This window comes from Drosophila eugracilis, unplaced genomic scaffold (genome assembly GCF_018153835.1).
Source record: "Drosophila eugracilis isolate 14026-0451.02 unplaced genomic scaffold, ASM1815383v1 contig_445, whole genome shotgun sequence".
NCBI lineage: Eukaryota > Metazoa > Arthropoda > Insecta > Diptera > Drosophilidae > Drosophila > Drosophila eugracilis.
Window position 1 is genome coordinate 284,544 of NW_024573311.1, and position 17,391 is coordinate 301,934.

The 17,391-nt window shown below is 40.9% G+C and overlaps 2 protein-coding genes across 3 annotated transcripts in view; one reads left to right on the forward strand and one right to left on the reverse strand.

Annotated features, from left to right (window-relative positions):
* LOC108110706 (E3 ubiquitin-protein ligase TRIM9) overlaps positions 1-17,391 on the reverse strand; it is a 77,443-nt gene that overhangs the window by 22,783 nt on the left and 37,269 nt on the right. The gene's annotated exons all lie outside the window — the stretch shown is intronic.
* LOC108110710 (acylphosphatase-1) lies at positions 15,994-16,640 on the forward strand. The gene is made up of 4 exons (XM_017219854.2): positions 15,994-16,193; positions 16,254-16,270; positions 16,330-16,439; positions 16,501-16,640. The coding sequence occupies exons 1-4, from the start codon at positions 16,061-16,063 to the stop codon at positions 16,562-16,564; spliced, it is 324 nt and encodes a 107-aa protein (XP_017075343.2). The 5' UTR covers positions 15,994-16,060; the 3' UTR covers positions 16,565-16,640.

Genomic DNA, 17,391 nt, shown 5'->3' on the forward strand with positions numbered 1-17,391 from the left:
CTTGCCTGAGTTGGCTAAGAAAAGACGGCGTCGGCGAGATGCTTTGGCTAATTTTGAAAAATTGTTCTGCAAAGTGCCGGCGATCCAATATTCGAAATGGTTGGATGGATGGCAGCCAGCGCATCTTCTTTAAAGTTCTTGTGCTCAGCTTACAAGAGCTTTTCTTCTGCTTTTCTCCCTGGGTTTGCCCCGCTTTTCCATACCAACTGGTCAATTGTACAGTGTGATTAATGCCCAGATCTTGGCTGTTGATTTTCGAGTGCATTTTGACATTTGATGTATTGCATTGCTTCATACTCTCCATCTTCTGCATTTCCTCTTGCCTCGTTTTGTTTTCCCTGTCCAATTTTCTAAAAGTACAGACTCGTTTGCCGCCATTTCGTTTGTGCCATTATAATGAGGTTTCGATAACTCCATTTGTCTCTGTCTCCGGCAGATTTTTTGGATATGCCCGAATTGTCTTTGGCAACAGATGTTGGTAAATGAGCAAAGATTGCGATGACGAAGGGGGAAATATGAATAGTTTGTGGCAATGGTATCGTATATCAAGTAAGAAAGAAAATAAATTGTTCTGGAAAATAGTAGTCGTAGAGTATATGTATCGAAAAATATGCAAAGGAAATTATTTTTCATTTTACTGCACTAAGGTAAAGGAAATATCAAGCCAAAAAAACAGAGTTTTCATACTGACTTAAATTCCATAAAATATTTTAGACCCAAAACCAAATTAAAATAAAATATAGCTTGCCTTTCTGCCCCCCTAATCTCTATAATCGATTAGAACAAATTAGTCAACATATATTTCTTTCTTTTTCGAGCTTTTTTCTTGGCCAAAACAAATTGTTTGTGCTTGTTGCTTTCGCATTCAAAAACTTGGTCCTGCTTCCTGCCCCGCCGAAGCACTTTGGCATTACAAATGGCAACACATTTTGTCTACAACGGAAACGGATATTAGTTGCAGTCTGGCAGACACCCCTGACCCCTAACCCCTTGACCCTCTTTGATGCCCAGCCATTCAGTCCCCACCCCCCTCCCTTCTCCACCCACCCATGAACACAACAAATATGGCGCGACTGATTCGATTTACGTATCTGGAAATCCTTTGGCGTTCCTATTCCTGCCGCCTCCTCTTGTTGGCCGAACAAACACGTTTGTCAACCAGGACAGGATATGCAGGCAGGCGACAACAACAGCCGATTGCAATTTGGCAACTTTGGCCGTTGGAGGGCGCCACATGGCAGGACGATTACCCACACTATAACCAAGCCGAAGGATCCCTTTAATGCGCCCTTGATAAACGAGCCCAGCTCAGCTCGGCAGGACCGGGCCGATAATAAAAACTACAAGACCAAAGCCGGGGCCAGACTGACAAATGTGGACGATATGGTGGCAGCTATATAGGAAATATATAGCATATATCTGGAGCAGATGGAGCCTTTCCAAGTGTCCGGCGACAGAGGGCGCCACCAACGCACAAGAAATTATTTTATGGCGCGTAATGTCTTTATGGACCGACAAAATGGCATCCATTTGGCAAAATAATAATATTTAAGCACATTTAAATAAAATGGCACTCCAGAGGCAAAGAGGAGCCGGAATTACAATTTGCATAAAATTCATTTGTTTCCTCATTCCACTAAGAGTTCACCAGGAAAAAATAAAAAGATGGGAAAAAATGTAAATGCAGCTTCCTAATTGACATTTTGACTCGCTAGCAGGTCCATTTGTAGGCGGAGCATCGGTGAATGATCCCTCTGCCAGCTGGAAAATCAATTGATTGCCCTGTCCCCGTCCTCGACCTCTCTAATTTGTGTTTAGTAGCATGTGGCATGTTTGTCAATTACTTGACTCAACTGTTCGTTACCCTCCTCCTCCTTCTCCTTATTCCCTTTTTTGCTTTTTTCAAACTTTCTGTCTCTGGCCAAATGTTTGCCTACAATTTCCTCAACAGCCCACAGTGCGTATGTGTATTATTTCCCTGACTACGTGCTCTCACTTAGTCCTAGCCATTTTTCTTCTCTGTCCTATGCTGTTCTGGTGCTACGTGTGCGACATTTTCGAATAGCCAGTGTAATTATATTGATTAGGATGAGTTCGGCACTGAAGACCAAGACATTTTGGGTTCTCGAAAATGGAGAAATTAATTCTTTCCTTCAGGGTGGCAACTTTTGCTATGTGACTAGCATTTTAAGTGGCCTAATAAGCAGGAAGAGAAAGTTATATTAAGTTCATTAGATCTCATTTTTAAGAAGCTGATAGCTTTTAGCTTTAAGAATTTGTCTTCTTAGTTTAGCCAGAGGTCACCTTAGAGCCATTTCATAAATCACAAAAAACAATCATTACATAACATTGGAAAAAAGTGTCACCAAAAGCCCGTAAAAAATGAGCGACAACAGCAATTACGTGACTTGTCAACTAATTACAATATTATGTCCATCCGTCTCCTGGCTGGATATCACTAGACCGCCCTTCCTTGGCCCATTCCCATCTCCGCAGGTAATTAACGCGTGTCATTTATGCGTATGGCGGTGAAGGAGAAACAAATTCCATCCAAGGAAGATCATAAAAACGCCACCAAGGAGAGGAGACACGCGTTCATAATTTGTTTTTAGGCTCCGGCAGTCTCCTCCTGTGGTTCCTCCATCTCATTTTTGCCTGTCGTTCTTATGAAAATTCCGCAATAAATTAAAAATTATTGCTCCCGCCGCTTTTGTTCTTATGCAGCTTAATTCTTTTCTGTAGCATTTTATGTTAATGTCTGCCATTCGCGCAGGTGATAAAGTTTGTCCATTACTCATTTTGTAGCGCCCAGAAAACAGCGGGTGGAAGGTCGTATGTATCCGCCATGGCCAAAAAGTGGAGTAACCAATTTATGCAGGGACATGCTTTCGGTGCTGCAGATGCTCAGGGAAAAGCCTATTTGTAGAAGGATGACAAAGGCGCTGACTTTGGGAGATTAAACATGGCCTTTATGCCTCCGGTGAATCCTGGCGAGATTAAGTACAGATTGCTTTTATTTGCACTTTACCAAGAATTTATTAAATTTACCAAGACACCTAAGATAGGGATTTGAAATCATGTTCTCGAAGAAAGTTTCTAAGGGTTTTCCCTAAGTATCCCTAAATAGTTTTTAGAATCTCTCTTCCTTACAGATTCATCACTTTTTAAAACACATAAAAAGCTGCTTGCATTTTTATAAGTCACCCCGGAGAACTGTTAATCTATTAGCTGGTTGACTATGACTTTTGACTTTCTTTTCATGCCACTTTATTCGCTCATATATATTCTGCACTTTGCCCTCTCCCATTCTCTTTGCCCTAATCAAAACAGAAAATGAAAAAAGAAAAACTGAAATAAAATGGAAACTCATTATGTGACCCTCTGCCGTGGTCCTTCCGTCGTCGAACCAATTTCTTTCCTTATGCATTACGTCTCACTTTTATCGAAGGCAGCACGCAAGGCAATTCCGCCACACCTCCTCCTGAGGATACGAGGCGATTTAAAGGAATGGCATGGAAAAACACTGGAGCGGGCAGCCGAAGTGTAACTCCACCGAGAAGCCTTTTCGATTGCCGCCGAACGCCAAAAAAACGAGCGTGACAATACCAAATGTTACTTTGAAAATTTGATAAATGACCCAAAAAGTTCCAGACGCAACTTTTCCAGTGGGGAAGGAAAAGGGGAAGAGGAAGTAACTGTTTGGGTTCGATGTCTGGAGATGAAATAAAATCCAAGCCATAAACGAAAAGCCAAAAGCGGAACTGAAGCGGCTCACGCAAAAGCCGAAAGAGAGTCGAATGAATGAATGAATGAATGAGTCAAAAAAAAGGAAAACCTACTAGGAAAACTCGCGACACTTTTTCCTTTGACAGGCGAGACAAGCGCCACATGTGTGTGTGTGTACGTCGCCTCCACTTCTGTTGATTCATTTAGGCGGCGGTGTCGTCAAAGTCAAAGAGTGGAGGCACTTTTCCTTTCATACATATACACTTTTCCCATTCTATGCTGCCACGCCCCTAACGAGCCTACTCACTCCCATACCAAATTGGCCTTCTTCGACATTTATTTTGTACTTGTTTGTTACGCTCTTGGCTCCCTTTGTTGAAGTCTTTCCCGTCTTCAACTCCAACTCCGAAAGCAAATATTGATATTAAAAAATCGCATCACGTCTCTTAAGTTTTTTGTAAATAATGTTGTGGAAAATTTATTACGAAAGCGAATGTCTGTGTCTATTGCCAGGCCTTGAGGTTTTCCCTTCTTCGTTTCAGGCAGCTGGATAAATGCGATTTAGTGAGAGATTTACGCAGCCAGCTTTGAAAGGGGATTTTGAGAATTCTCCAAGAAGCCGAAGGCTTTGACAGGTGTCAATGAAAGGAAAAGTATCAGCAACTGAGTGGGAGTCAAGGTAATGTACGCTCGGGTAATGCTAAGATGATTAACCCATGAATCACTTCACCTAATCTTGAAGAACTCAATGAGATGAGAGACTAAAGTTACTGATTTAAAGTCAATAGCGGTCAATAGATATCCAAGCACAGGCAATTAGCATTATTCATGAGTTGCAAGGATTGAAGTGCCAGGCATTTGAATAATTTATGTTTCTCAATATAAGCAATAAATTGCAAATGAAAGAGACCCGGCAAGCGTAGAAAAACCAAAGAATAATAATATTTTCAATAAATAAAAAGCGCCCAGCAAACATATATAAAATATATATTTATATTTTATTCAAGAAAGAAATGTTTATGAGGCGAAAAAGTGCGGAAAAGGAAAAAATATGAGGGCGGAACTATGGTAGAAACGTGATTCAGCTGGGTTTAGAAAGCTGCAAAATTGAAAAGGACAAGTTAAGCGGCCAGGACCACAACAAGGGAAACAAGTGCTCCAGCCAGGACCTGGGATACAGGCTAATAGAAAATGGGAAAATGGAAAAGCGGGGGTAAACGAGGCAAAAGCAGCATTATAAATCATGTCTGACTACTCGGACCAGGATCAGCGCAGGGAAGGACATTTGCTATTTTTTTTCATAAAAACCAACTAAAATAAATACAGGACAAGGAGGGGCAAGGGCCAAGGGGATGGCAAAGGAAAAGCCTGATGAGAAATAATGGCGAAAGGAAAAAGCGACAAAGTCAATTATGCAGGCAACAGGAAAAGGAAACACAAAGCCAAAAGCCAAGGCGTCCTGCGTTATGCTTTAATAAACTCAAACTGCCATTTGCAGAGCAGACTCCAGACAGCGTTATTGAAATATTAATGACCTTCGGCATTATTAAAAAAGACGCCATCCAGCCGGCGGCAAAGTTTTGGCGCTCTTTGAAAATCGAATTGCAAATTGCAATCAAAACTTAATCAGTTTAGAGGCTTAGACAAGCCACTGTCCTACTTCCCTCCATAACACCCATCACCCATCAACCATCAACCATCTCCATGTAGTACTTGTACATATTTGCCGAGCTTTCAATTAAACAAAAACGCTTGGGTCAGCTTGGCTCTACCCCCCTCAGGGAAATCCCTCCCTATACCCCTAACCATTCACCGACTGTTGGCCAAAAATGGGGAATATTTTTTCAAAAATTAAAAGGATTTCGTGCGTCAATATTGACACAAGACTTCATTGCGGCTGCTCTGGTGAAATGTTTGGCTGATGGAATGATGAAATGAACTGAGTGAGTGGTGAGCACTCCTCGCCGCTTTTCGCCCTTTCTGGCTGAGAATAACGCAAATATGAATAGAACTTTTCAGCTTTTGAGGTTTTCGGTTGGCTGGCCTTAGTATTGCAAACGATGAAGTGGGTTATTCCATAAGGCGACTGATAAATGGCTCAAATCGATTATATTGCCCTTAAAATGCTTTTAGTTTTTCATTAAAAACTTCATCTCATAAAATATTTAACAGTTTTGGAGTTAGCTTTGCAACATTTTAATCTATAAATTGAATTCCCCACTCTTCGCTCGTTTAAAATGTGACTTAAATTTAGTACAAAGTTTAAAGTCAACCCCTTTAGCATGGCAGCTGGAAAACCGCACAGGACGAACCGCAACAACCTCGGCCAACCGCAAAAAGGATAAACCAACAGCAGATGATAACAATTGCGAATGCAGCAACACTAAATAATTAAATGCAAATTTTCGCACCTCAAAATGCAAATAAAAGGTAATTGCACTTAAATATGCCCCAAGCAGGTGCAGGATTGGTACAATCGGCCGATAAATCATGGCCTGCCACAAGGACAGACAAATGAATAAATGATAAGCAGGCAAAAGGCAAACGAGTAGCGAGTGCAAAAACAAAACAAAACTTTGCCAAACTTTTGGGAAAACCACTTGAAAAATCTCTCTGATATAGTGGCCAGTAGAGGAGAAAACAAGGAGCTAGATAAATTTGTTTATTGTTTGTTTTTTAATTGTATTTTGTTGCTCTTTTTACTCTCGCATCCTTTTCTGCTAGCCTTCAACTGCAAAAGCATATTTAACCCATTAATTAAATGGCCAGCGGGGCGTATACGCGATCCAGAAAATGCTGGGCAAGTGTGAAAAAGTCGAGCAATTGCGTGAGTTTTTTTTGTTTCGCGCTTCAATTAAATTTAATTGCATTTTGAAGGGTCATAAATCCCGAACAGTGGCAGCCAAAAAACAACGCACCACCGCATTCAAGCATTGTTCTCTCCCTCGCTCTGTCCTGCTATCTCTTTCCAACCAAACCTCCGAACCAGAAGCGGAACAAATTGCAGTATGCAAAGCGAGACAAAATGTGGCCATTGATTAATGGGGTCCGAAGATGAAAAGAGTGAACAGAACGGGTGAAACCAAAATCAATCACAAAACAAATTGCCACCACACTTTGGTTTTCCAATGGGTCGACCATAAATAGATAGAATATTGGCTGGCTCTGGAACCCAAAATCTAGAGATCATAAAGCTTATTAGATAGTCCCCCTCCCCAGCTCAGACATTATTTATTTTCGGTGTATTTTTGAAGGGGAGATCATCATCAGCTCTGCTGGTGTAAATTTATTTATTGCTTTGACTCGCAGGCCATCAAAATATTAGAAAATAGAAAACTTTCCTCACATTTCCCCCCCAGCATTCGGCGGATAACTTTAAAAAGCTATAATGTGTGATATATACTGATATATATTTTTAGGGTGGGTTGGCGGAAAAACCAAAAGCAATTCATTTTAATTATTCACGCAGCAAAACTCTAAGATTTCACACTCTTCGGAAAACAATACCGAAAGTAAGGGATATTTTGGGCTGCCAGGGGAGGGCGGAACTTGAAGTTGATTTATGGTCTCGACTCTGGGGCTATATTAGGTGATAAGAACATCGAATTGTAATTTATTGTCCAGAGGGGCCCCTTATCTGCGGTTTTAATTTTAAAGTTTGATTGCTTTAAATGTCTTGGCACCTTTGGGGATCTGTTGGGGTTAGTGGTAGGACTAAAGCGAAAATCCATCCCTAATTCCAAGTTGAAAGTTTTCAAACCATAGCTTTTCCTTCCAGATTCGCTCACAAAATTCATCGTTTTAGTTTCTTAGAGGAATACAACTAGTTCCCTCTGTCTGTCATCTTCAGCAATTTTGCTTAAACCCTACTTGGCCAGGCCTTTCAATCCTTCGTTTTGTGTCACATCCCATCGAAGTCCCCTTGAGTTGTCCGCCGTTTAACCAACTGCTACCTACTGGCAGGCCCTTCAAAAATCATAACGCACTTTGTGCATGTCGCACAATCGAACTGCACTTCAATGGCAAACTGCAGAAGCAGGCAAAACCCAAAAAATCTCAAAATAGTCAATGTCTGGGATCGTAAACGACGCCACCCCCCTTTGGCCCGGAAGCTCGATAGTTCATGGACCGTAAAATGAGGTTATGCTCGGGCTGCTGCCTCCGTGTTTGGTCTTCCAAACTCGACTCCAATGGCAACATGTTACTTCAGACGATGTGTGTGCCTTCTGTGTGATTTATGAAGAGCAATTTTAATGACATTTGCTACGAGAGTATCGACACATATCGGTTATGTTCGCTGTCTGAGTGGGGAGAGTGGGTGCCAAACTACAACTACTACTGCTGCTGCTCCTACGGATGCATTAACTGCAGCTGGCGAAGAACCGAGAGCTTTGGCCAGTCATGCGTGCCAACAACCCAACAATCCGAAAGACCCAGCCCAACTCACGACCATGTCGATGAGGCACCCACTCCAAAGACCTCCAAAGACCTGGACCTGGATCTGGATCTGGATCTGGACACACCTCAAAGTGATGTGGATTTAAATGTGGTTGGGGAGATGTGTGTCTCTATTTCTTTGAATCAAATACCCTAAAAACAGATGTTACAAACCACTATCAAGCTCTTAAAATAGTGAATATTTTTAAGAAATTTGTAGAAACAATATAAAATTTTACCACTTTTTTATTTGAGAATTTAATGAAGCGACTTTAGCCAACAACACGTAATTGTAATCATAAAATAAAATAAAAATCATGAACTTTGAAAAATAAATAAACCAAATTGTTCCACATCACTAGCTGGACCCAGCCCATGTCCCAATCCTGGCCAGCGGTTGTCCAAAACACTTTGCATGAATAATCGCCGCTCATAAATTTGGCTCTGATATGCGGCAATTGACTCCTTTTGTTGCTGCAGTGATAAGCAATAGTTTGTTATTTTCCTCTCTTTTTTTATTGCGCTTTTCAGTGGGTCATGGGGAGTGTATGAATCAGTTTCTGATGATTGCCCAATGTTGGATCTACAACTGCATAAAAGTGCAAAATCATGGGGATTTGGGCAAATCTGGCATTTGTCTCTCGTTTGGCAATGGCCAAACTTCTGCCGTTGCAATGCTTTATTTGAGTCAGTGTGGTAAATAAATAACGAGCCACTGTTGAGCCACGTTCGTATATATTTCTTTTTTTTTTATGGAAATTTACTGAATTTTCCATTTCAATTGCCTTTTGAGTGGGAAAATATGTAAATTTCGATGAAGCGAATGGACAATAGTCGAGGCTAGGCAATGGATGGAGTATGGTTGGCAGGGCATTGATGCGATATGTGCAGTAAATTGCAGTTTGCCAAAAACATTTTTGCCATTTGCTTGTTTGCCCCTCCGATTTTACCTCCCTCTCCCCATAGTTTTCAGTTGGTCCCTTTACCAAACGGGACAAAATTTATTGCCAGCAGCTATTTTAATGTGTGGAAATGAGAACTTTCTTGATATACGATCAACATGAACGGGGGACAGATATTATATTGACAGTAGCAAAACTGCAATATGCCAGGGCTAGCTCAGTTATTGATTTAAATTTTGGGTTGAGGGGAAATTAACTCCTGGGGATTCATGTATATATGGCCATAAAGTAGAGTTTAAAACTGCAAAGATTATCTTTACATTATCTTTATCTAAACTTTCTAAGGTTGATGTTTGGAACTCATAGTCTTAGTCTTAAATTTTAAGCTATTTTTCCAGCTTAAATTTCAAACTTATGGCTTGCTATGATCTCTCATGAGATTCTTACTCCACTCAATCACCCAGCAAGAATTAAATATGTCTCCTCTCCATTTACAAGTTTTAATAATCAAACTCTAAAAGGCAAAGCCAAAGTTTTAGTCTGCACCAGAAAAAAGATTTATATTTGCCATTTTGCAGACTCGACGATGGTAAGAGTCTAAGTGAAGTTCTCCCTCAGATGCAGTCTTATTTTTGGTCTTAGTCCTCTGCTCTCTTGCTGATTTGTTGCCGATGTTTTCTTTCACTAAATTCACTTAAATTCATGTTATTTCCGCATGTTTCACACCACTCACCTACCTTCTCTCGATTCCCTTTTCTCCTCTTCACTAATCCTCACATCGCGTTGATTTTTCCTTTGCTCACAATTTGCACTTCATGAATACCAGATAGGAGAGAAAAAAGGGAAATGGAGTAGGGGCCCAGAGGGGCTTCAGAGCCAGCTGCTCCATTAGACAATTTCCCCATTTGTCTCCGAAGACTTCATGCCCCAGAATGTGTGTTGTTCTTCTGTGTGAGTGTGTGAGTGTGTGTGTGCTTTGAGTCAATTGAAGTGCAGGCCACATGAGCTCCCCTCCAAGCAAATTATTCGATTGATGCACAAAGTAAACTTCCGTTCTACCATTGACCGTTTAATGTTCTATGGTTAAGAAAACGGGCTACATATGTGGCCAAAACGAACAAAAAATCGATGTACTCAGGAAACACTTTTTTGGAGTTTTGAGTTGAAATAATTGGGTCAGGAATTTGTTGTGGGTTCCTTTAAGAAGTTGCCAAAGACTTATAGTATCTGCTGAATGCATTTTCAGCTTATTTGTGTTCTAAAAAATGCAATCGCAATGACTGGTCCTGAATTTAGAGATATTTTAGACATCATTTTGCCAAAAATTTCCCAAAAATCTCCTTAAAAATGCAACTTTTCGAATACCAAGCCAAACAATAGTAAAATGCCTAATTCAGCCGTTTCATTAGTAGCTCTTTGAGTTTACCACATTGTTTATTCTTCATTCCACTTCTATCGCCACTTCAATTCGCTACCCAAACATTTTCCCGAAATATTCTGCACCACATCATTATAGCTGCCCCACTTGTATGCCACTTCATTAACAGATTTTCCATCCGCCAGCCGCCAAGTTGGACCACAGAAAAGCCAAAGCCATTAAAATGCAATCGGCCAAAGGAAGGGATGTGCTGTTGGCCAGGCAACAGAACCAGCAGCTGGCCGAAAATATTTAACCAATAATGCAATTTCGGTTGTGGCCAACAAACTTGCACGCAGCTGGCGATATGTAGATGCAAACAATAGATGAATCCAAAAGGGATAAATAGGGGGGAAATATGGCCTAAACAGTGGCTGCCTGGAGGGCCTATTAAATGGAATTTTGTCGATTGACTAACTGTCTGCCACTGTCTATTGTGAACTTTCAACCATTTCCCATATATTAACTGCATTCCCCTCCCAGCTCCCTTTGACTCCACTCGTTCAATAAACGCATAATTATGCGCAATAATTGCATTAGCAAATATGTCCATGAAATTAAAGGCCAGAGAGTAATTAGGAATGCCATCATCATGTAATCGTCGAATTGGGGGCATTCAAGGAGAAATGGGCAACCTTCGACTTGAGGCATTTAATTAAAGGCGTTAAGTTGTCTAATGAATGCGGCAATCACAATGGGCCTTGAATTGCTCACTCGACAGCCAAGGCATTCAGATGCACCATATCCGGGTGCACGTTGCAACCTCAGTGAATGTTGAACAGTGAATAGTGAGTCAGTTAGTCACTCGAGCTGCACATGCAGGATAAGTGAATAGCATTAAATAAACAAACTGGCGAACAGCACAACAACTGCCAAACAACAGCCGGCAGGAATAAAGGATACAAAACTGATGCACTGCGCAGAAAATAAGGAAAAAATGTGATGGCTGAAGGGATAGGATGTAAGGAAGGCGAATTGAGGATACTCTAGAAAACTTAGTAGTAAATAAAGAAAGTTACCACGCACCGAAACTAAAGTTTTATATAAAAACTACAAAATATAGAAACTATTTCTAGAACTTAAGTTAAGTACTAAGTTCCAAGACCCTCAAACTCAAAGGTATTTCAAAAACCGCCCTTCAAAAACTCCCTAAAGCAACGAAGACGAAATTCGACAAAACACAAATCGTTGTCCTGCAGTTCTCGGATTTTTTTTTTCATTTCCTGAAAATGTTCTCTGGTTTCGGGATCTGATGCATTTGATAAGCGTCACGTAGCACACGCCAGAAACCATGCTATACCATTATTCACCAGCGAGTGGAAAACTGAGAGCCGAGAACTGAAAGCCTGGGCAACCGATTGCCGAGTGCTTTATTATCTATATATGGTAGTGGGCCAGTGAGGATGCATTTGTTTGCCACTTACACAGACACAAAGGGATAGCGAAATGGCGGATCCACGCGGATGTTACATACCTGCAACGAAATGGAAGGATACAGAGAGTATTAGTATGAAATCTTTGTAGAGAACACCTGAAAATTCCCTCCCCTTACCCAGCATGCAATTGCATTAGAATTTAAGATAAGTTCGAGAAGCAGCCCAGGTAGTGTGAGTAATGGGCAATGGGTTGGGTGAAAATAGTGGAAACTCCCAGATTGGGTTTCTTGGTTTACAGGCTGCAGGCAGCCGCACTCTTGCTGCTGCTTATTGTGTGTGGGATTCAGAGTGTGTGTGTGTGTGTGTGTGTGTATAAGAGAGGCAACTTGTTTACCAAACTTTATTACAACTTGGCAAACAGTCGTCGCCTTTGTAGTTGGCTCAAGTCGAGTTCTGTTGCTTTGTCTGCTAACTGATTGCAGTTACAATCAGTTTATTGTAGGGGCCTGCTGCAGGATAGATTCGCTTGGACACACACACAAGCTCGTCGATGCTACCTTGTACGAGTATATCCTATTCAGCAGCTCGAAACATGGCAAACAACAGGAGCAAAGTGGAAAAAGGACTTTGTAGCCGTCGACAAGCGGCAAGAGATGATGCCAAGTCGGCACTTGAGAGCGGATAATTTGTAAATTTTATAACTTGAAGTAGCAAACTTTGAGTGCATTAGACATACATGATATTACATTGTAACAATCATTTTTGAAAGGAGATATATATAGCTTATAAAGATCTATTTTAGAGCCTTAAAACATCTGCCTTGTCACTTTTAACTTTTCTAGTTAGATGTTTAGCTCAGCTTTATTTACTTTAACCTTTAAACTTGATTCATAATTTATCAGCTTTAAATGGCAGAAAATTGGTTATTTATAATCAAAAAAGTCAATTCTCATTTTTCACATCATTTTGTCGCCCACAAAATTACTGAACCCTAAATCAAAAATCAATAGAGCCAAGTAAAAAAAAAGAGGGAAAATGTCATAAGTGATTTCCTGTTCCGTTTCACGTTCCAATCAAGCGTAAAATAATTTTGTAAAAATATTTACACACAGCTCGAGACCCGAAAAAACCAAAAACCCAACGAAAAATATGAAAGTGAGGTTGACAGTGGAAACGTGAAAAATGAATGGGAAAATGTGAAAAGCTAGTCACTAGTAGCTTGTAGCTGGTGACGACTGCCCAAGGTTTTTCGTAGCCACTCGACCAAGTGGGTTTCCCAAGATCCCATCCAAGTGTCCCAGCTCATCGCATCTGGGAGCGTTGCGCTTGAATGCTTAGTTGCCGCCCAATAGAATGGTGTACATCAGTGTCAGATTAGGGCGTGGCCGGGACAAAATCACAGACATAACCGCTACTCTCACACTTCTGAATATATATATATGTATATATTTATATATATATATGGAACAGGCTCATTCAGAGCTTCCTAAGAAGGCGCATAAATTCCAGACACTGCCGTCCTGGTGATTTGTGGTGCAGAGACCACATCAAACATGGGAGATTTCCACGGGCTAGGGAGGGGTTTGAAAGGGAGTTTCTCAGACAGAGACTAAGTGTGGGTTAAGCACACTTGAAGTATGTGCACGCTTGGGTTAAGCAAAAGGATTTTCCAGCCCCAAGGAGCTCGCTTTCTGAGCACTTCTCTCTCTAGATCTTTCTTGGTTTTTGTGTGGGTACACAGGAAAATAAGGGAGACATTAACATGGCTTATAAACTTTCCCTAATATTGTTTCTTGTTTCTAATTAACAAGAAAAAACTATCTTAGTTTTTATTTTATTTCATTTTCATATTTAAATATCTATCCCAATTTCTTGCTGTGTAAAAGCTGTGGAAAAGAAAACCCTAAGCAACCCACCCACATCTATTCACGCCTTGACGGGCTGGGTAAAATATGAAAAGTCGTCTTACTGGGAAAACTGAGTTGGGATCTTCTGCCAAGGTGAGGATTGTGGTCTCATTGCGGTCTTGCGGTCTTTCCTGCTTTCGATATATATACATATAAATAAAGATATATACAGCATTATATGTGAATACTTTTCCGTGTGCTTTCTTTTGCCTTTTAACCTGCGACAGCCACGAGTAATGCAATTATATTGAGGCAGGTTTTCTGTCACAACTTTTTCACTTTTCCTGCACATATTTTGCGTTTTATGGTATTGAAGTCTGATGGCAAAATGGATAAAAACAGATAAACAGGAAAAAGCCAAGGCAAATGTAGATATCGAAACTATACAGAGATATCAAAGAGTTACCTCGTTGTGAAAGTGAAAACTTGGTTTTATCCTTAGACATAGCCCTTTCCCTTGCTGTCTCAATTTGCCGGCTCAAATCCCAGTAATTTACGGCAACAGGCAGCCAGGGTAATTGCCAAAGTTTATTAACGGAAACAAAAACGAGGACCAGGGACAAAGGACCAACTGCAGGAATCGGAAGAAGGAGTTTCGGTGAATTCGGCGCGTCCATGAATATGAAATGAAGTCAGAACCCCAGACAGAGCGAGATCCCCAATGGGAGGCTTTGGATGTCCGCGGAGTATGAGATGGCCATAAACAACAATTTATAAGCTTTAATGAAAATTGGTCGAGAAGTCGAGGGCGGCGGAAAGAAGTTAGCCGCTTGGCTGCGGCTTTTTTAGAGCGACTTGCAAATAAATTAACTGCTAACCCGGCGAATGCAAATTAAGAGCGTTGTTTACACCTCGAACTGGTTGGCTTCCACCTGCCCGCTCTGCTTTTTTTTTGGCCATTAAATTTATGCCTCACGCGGGAATTGCCTTCCGACTGTTCATAAGTCCTGCACCTTTTTCCACCCATCACGGTTCTGCCGAATTTGTCCTTTCGCTTTCGACAAATGCATATGGAAATTTTATGCAAATTTCCATTGTGTCAGCAATTTGTAACGAATTTGCGCTGTGAAATGGCTCGAAAAGCCTGCGGCTGGCTGCAAATTTAATTTGCCCCGTGCGGTAGGTAAATCAAATTGCATAAACGTCAATTTGCTAATCCAATATTTGAGTATGAAAGTTGCAAAAACTCTGCGGCTTTTTGAGTGTGCCGTGCCGTGCCGCTCAGCTCTTCAATTTCAACTTTCGACTCGAGCACTTTAAGTGGCAAGTGAAAAGTTTCGCAGAGCTATAGCTACTACTACTACTAGTGCTGCTGCAAGTGAAGCTGACAAAATATTTTCTGATTACTTTGCCACATTGGCAACACTTCAAGATGTCCCCAAAGAGCTGACAGCAGAAGAAAAGCGATGGCAGCGCTCGGCGAATATTTTCAAAATAAATGTTATTGTAACAAAAGTTCCTGCAACTGATAAGGCAAAGGGGATGTGCGGATGTGATCCGAGGACTTTCATGTCCTGATGGCACTTTGATGATAGTCGAGCCGAGGAGAACTTGGTCAGCTTCTATTACTTGGATCCGCTCTCTCTCTTACGGCTAGTTCCCGACTGCCGTGGCTGGGCCGCATTAGAAAGCGGTACTGGGGAGGCTGGAGAAGAGAATCCCAGAACTGAGAACTGAGAGAACCCAAGGCATCATCATAATCAACAGTCAACAAAAAGTACGACCAACACGTGGCTACACCACAAAACTCTCAGGAATATAAAAGTTTGGCCCCCATCTCCCAGCCTCCCGGCAAATGAGCTGCTGGCATTCTCCTGTTTTCATCTTTTTTTTTCGGTAGCTGTCTGCACTTAATGGAAAATGTCAGTTCGCCTCCGGCGTCAAACGTTTTATTGAAGTTTTCACTGAGGCGGCGAACTCAGTGCGTCATCTGCTCCTTTGGCCACCTTTTGGATACATCCCGCTCCTCGGATCCTGTCTGGTGTCTTTCCCGTGGCCAGCCGTTAAACTTAACGAACCGGAAGTGGTAAAAGGAAAAGCTCATGGATAGGTCTTCGCTCTCAGCGTTAAAAGTGCTCGAGTACTCGGCGTTATGATGGAGCATCAGCGCTGCCAAATTGCCGTGAAAAATTGTTGTTAATTTTTAATGGGAGAAAAGTTTACTTCTACAAGATTTCCATTAACAAACCACAATCTACCTTTGAATTTTGATTCATTGAGAAATTCAAAAGGTTTATTTTTATCCTATAAGTCATAGCATACAGCTCGACTTGAAAAGTAAAAATTGGTTTAAAAATGAGTAGTCAAATTAAGAAACCAAAATCTACCATCCCAAAAGTGATTAAGTCAAAGCCAAAAAGTGGTCCAAGTGCTGCGGCCGATAACCAAATTTTCAGTTGCCAATTTGAGGTGTTTGGTCATGTGCAGGGTGAGATATAAGATATATAGTTAAAAATTTTAACAATTTTTAAAAATTATCTATTTTTAGGTGTCTTTTTCCGCAAGGTAATAACAAGTCTTAGTTTAATTTTCTGTTTTTTATAAAGACCTTTGTTAACTTTTAGCACACTCAGAAGAAGGCCAAAGAGTTGGAAATTACGGGCTGGTGCATGAACACAAGTCACGGAACAGTCCAGGGCATGATGGAAGGTCAACTAGATCAATTGACTGATATGTAAGTTAAAACTTAATTAAGAAATAGTAAATACTTAATAAGACACCTGTGTTCCCTTAAGGAAATACTGGCTGCAGCACAAGGGCAGTCCACGTTCGGTGATCGAGAAGGCGGTATTCTCCTGAAAACGTACCTTTGCCTATCCACAACTTTAAAATGTTCACAATACGTCGCTAGATCTAACTTTGTTAAAAATTGTAGTATTTAACTGTATTTAGTTAACAATAAAACCCATCTTTGAGCTTGGGAATATCCATTTGCCAGGTCATAAGCCCAAAACGTGAGAATAACTAAGAGCACGAAATAAAAATTCAGTTCTGAGTCCCAAAACAATTGTCATATTAAGTGTGGATGCCACAAATGGCCAAAAGTTATCCTGATACTCCTGGGAGGCAAGTTGGCTTGCCAATTAGTTAGGCTATGAGCCATTGCAAATTGCCTTTCTAACAGTTTTCTATCACAATTTTTACACTGATGCCACCACAGCCAATTGTCAAAACAATTTCAATTTGTTTTTTCAGCCATCAAACTGTTGGTGTTTTCGACTATAAACGGACAAAGTTTGGGGCTCGAGCTTCTGCCAATTTTGCGACAAATATTGTGCATTCCCCACCATACCAAAAAAAAAAAAAAAAAAAGGCAAAACAAATTTACATAAATAAATAAAAGTTGACTGAGTTCAGAAAATGGTAACAGTTGGCGCCTGATGGCAATTAAAAGCCTCTGCGCCACTCTCAACGGTTTGTTTTTTATTGTGTTTATCTTTTTCACCAAGGGGGATACCCTCCGAGTCCACTCCGCTTCTGGATGCTGATGTTATTTATTTGGATTGTTTTGTGTGTCTGGCAAACACTTTATTATAAACTGTGGAAACCGCAAAAAGTGCACTGGCTAAACAGAAATTGTTTTCGTTGCCCAATTGCCAGTATGGCAGGAATGGGCTGGGATATTG